The sequence below is a fragment of the Cotesia typhae genome, unplaced genomic scaffold, assembly GCF_013202065.1.
Source record: "Cotesia typhae breed Kobodo isofemale line unplaced genomic scaffold, CoteBio_Ctyphae scaffold_13, whole genome shotgun sequence".
Classification (NCBI taxonomy): domain Eukaryota; kingdom Metazoa; phylum Arthropoda; class Insecta; order Hymenoptera; family Braconidae; genus Cotesia; species Cotesia typhae.
The window spans coordinates 11,748,294-11,750,464 of NW_027423774.1; the positions used below are offsets into that span (position 1 = coordinate 11,748,294).

Here is a 2,171-nt window from a genome sequence, read left to right on the forward strand (position 1 = left end):
ATCTGCTGTTCAAGAACTACAGACGAAATACGAAAAAGAGCTGGTTTACGACCCCTTACGAAAAACTCGGATCCCGTGAACCAAATAGCTACTCCGGTGATCTCCAATACACCAACTAGGGCTCAAATATCCGCGATACAAACCCTTACGGCACCTATCTCTTTAACTAGTGCCCCAGTTAGGTCGGTCTCTAACAACCGCGAACCAAATGCTTCAGAAAATAGTTCAGGAACCCCTGACATTAACCAAGACCACTTAGATTACGAGTATATGGACTATGAGTCAGACTCTGAGTCAGAAATGCTTAATCCAATACCCAAATTAAAAATCTAATGTGGTAATGAACTTAATGAAACTTAATGAACAAATGTGAAAATGACCTTATGCTCATACATAGTCTCAGCACACACGACTCGAAAACTTCTAAAACATCAAGTCAAAATAAACGACAACCATCATCTCAGACTGGAACTGAAAGTACTTCGAAATTGTCGTCGATAACAAGCGTTAAATCAGAACCTTTATCCTCCGATCCCATAATTACTTGTGTGACGTCACGTAGTGACTAATATTCAATTTAATTTTAATATTAGTGTCACCATCTGATTTGCGCATTAAATAATAATGTTTTAAATATAAATTAAATCATTTAAAAATATACACCATCGATCGTGTATATGAGATAAAAATATTAAAAGTTCTTTTATTAAAAGAAAGGGGTTTTTAAATAAATAAATAAAAAAATATACAGAAATGAAATAATCAATATATTGAGTTGTAACTTAATATCAATGTTAATACGGACTATATGCCGTAAGGAAAGAATTTATATATATAAATATTAGGGTGTCCCTTATATGGCAAAAAAAAAATTTTTTTAGAATTTCGAAACGCATACCCTCCAATTTTTTTATAAATGCTAAAATGTACTTAAATATGAAATTTCATATCTGTAGCATGATTGCAACCCGTGCCGACCGAGCTCTAAACTTTAATAAAAAACGGTGTTTTGGTCTGACATTTTGGTTTGATCCAAAACTAATTAAAATGCAACAAATAAAGTAAATATGAGTAAAACTAAAAAAATATCAATACAAACTTTTATTTAAATACAAATTATAATAATAATTAATTAGGGTAACTTCTCTTTAGTGTAGTTTTTTTACAGTCTGGATACAGATTTCTATGTTCCTGAACACAACGCAACAAAAACTGTTTTTGCTCTTCTTCAGCCGTGATAAGACCATTAAAATCTTGCATTAATTTAACAGCTCTTTCAGCAGTGTCATTTACGACCTTCAAACGACTTAATCGCCTTCTAGCTTCCAAAAAAGCAAGATTGTCACCCCACGAAGATACGTCTTCCCGAAGAAAACTGTCGTCGATCTGTAGTCGAGATAGAAATCGTTTGCTTCTTTGAGTCACAAAATCATCCAGCGTCATATCTGAAATAAAGAAAAAACCATTAAAATAAACAAAAACTAAACCACAAAACTTTGAAAAAGAAACATGAAAATATTAAGTACTTACCAAACAAATTTTGCGTAATATCTTCCTTCGATGGGACATAGCGTTTAGAGGAATCTGAACTTTCGTCTCTGTTTAAATTATTAATCATTTTTGTCTTGGTTTTGGTATCAACTTCTTCATCAAAGAGTGATAACATGACTGTTTCTTCACACAAATACCATAAATGATGAATAAACTTGCTTATGGATGCCTTGGAACTTGTCGCGTCTACTTTTTCATATTCTTTTAGAGCTTTCAAAAAGGACAAGTCTTGGTTAGGTGCTTTAACTGCCATTGTACATTCGAGCCAAGGTTTGGTATACAAGGTGACGATAAATAAACAAACATCTTGTAGAGCATTTTTGTCCTTTGCAGTAATTTTAAGTTGCGATTGAAGCAAACATATTTTTATAGAATAGATTGCTCTCACCATCCATCGCGCTTGATGCAAAGCTCCGGGGGGCCTGAGTTTTAGTTTATTCTCTGTGCCTCCTCCTAAGAACACAACGCATAGTTCAACCAATTCGCGGTAATCGTCTCTAACAAAAGATTTTTCCAGTTCAGTCTTATAAAAAGTTAACAAAGATGTAATGTTTGTCTTACCAATATGTGCTTCAACGAAATTTAGAGGTGACTCAATGTTATCAGTGTTAATATTTTTC

General features: G+C 33.3%; 1 protein-coding gene across 1 annotated transcript; it reads right to left on the reverse strand.

Moving 5' to 3' along the window:
• Positions 1-1,012: 1,012 nt before the first annotated feature.
• Positions 1,013-1,905, reverse strand: LOC141535265 (uncharacterized). Its single transcript, XM_074255123.1, has 2 exons — positions 1,531-1,905; positions 1,013-1,445 (listed from the first exon to the last, which is right to left on the reverse strand). Exons 1-2 carry the CDS (start codon positions 1,802-1,804, stop codon positions 1,129-1,131), a joined length of 591 nt encoding a protein of 196 aa, XP_074111224.1. The 5' UTR covers positions 1,805-1,905; the 3' UTR covers positions 1,013-1,128.
• Positions 1,906-2,171: the final 266 nt, after the last annotated feature.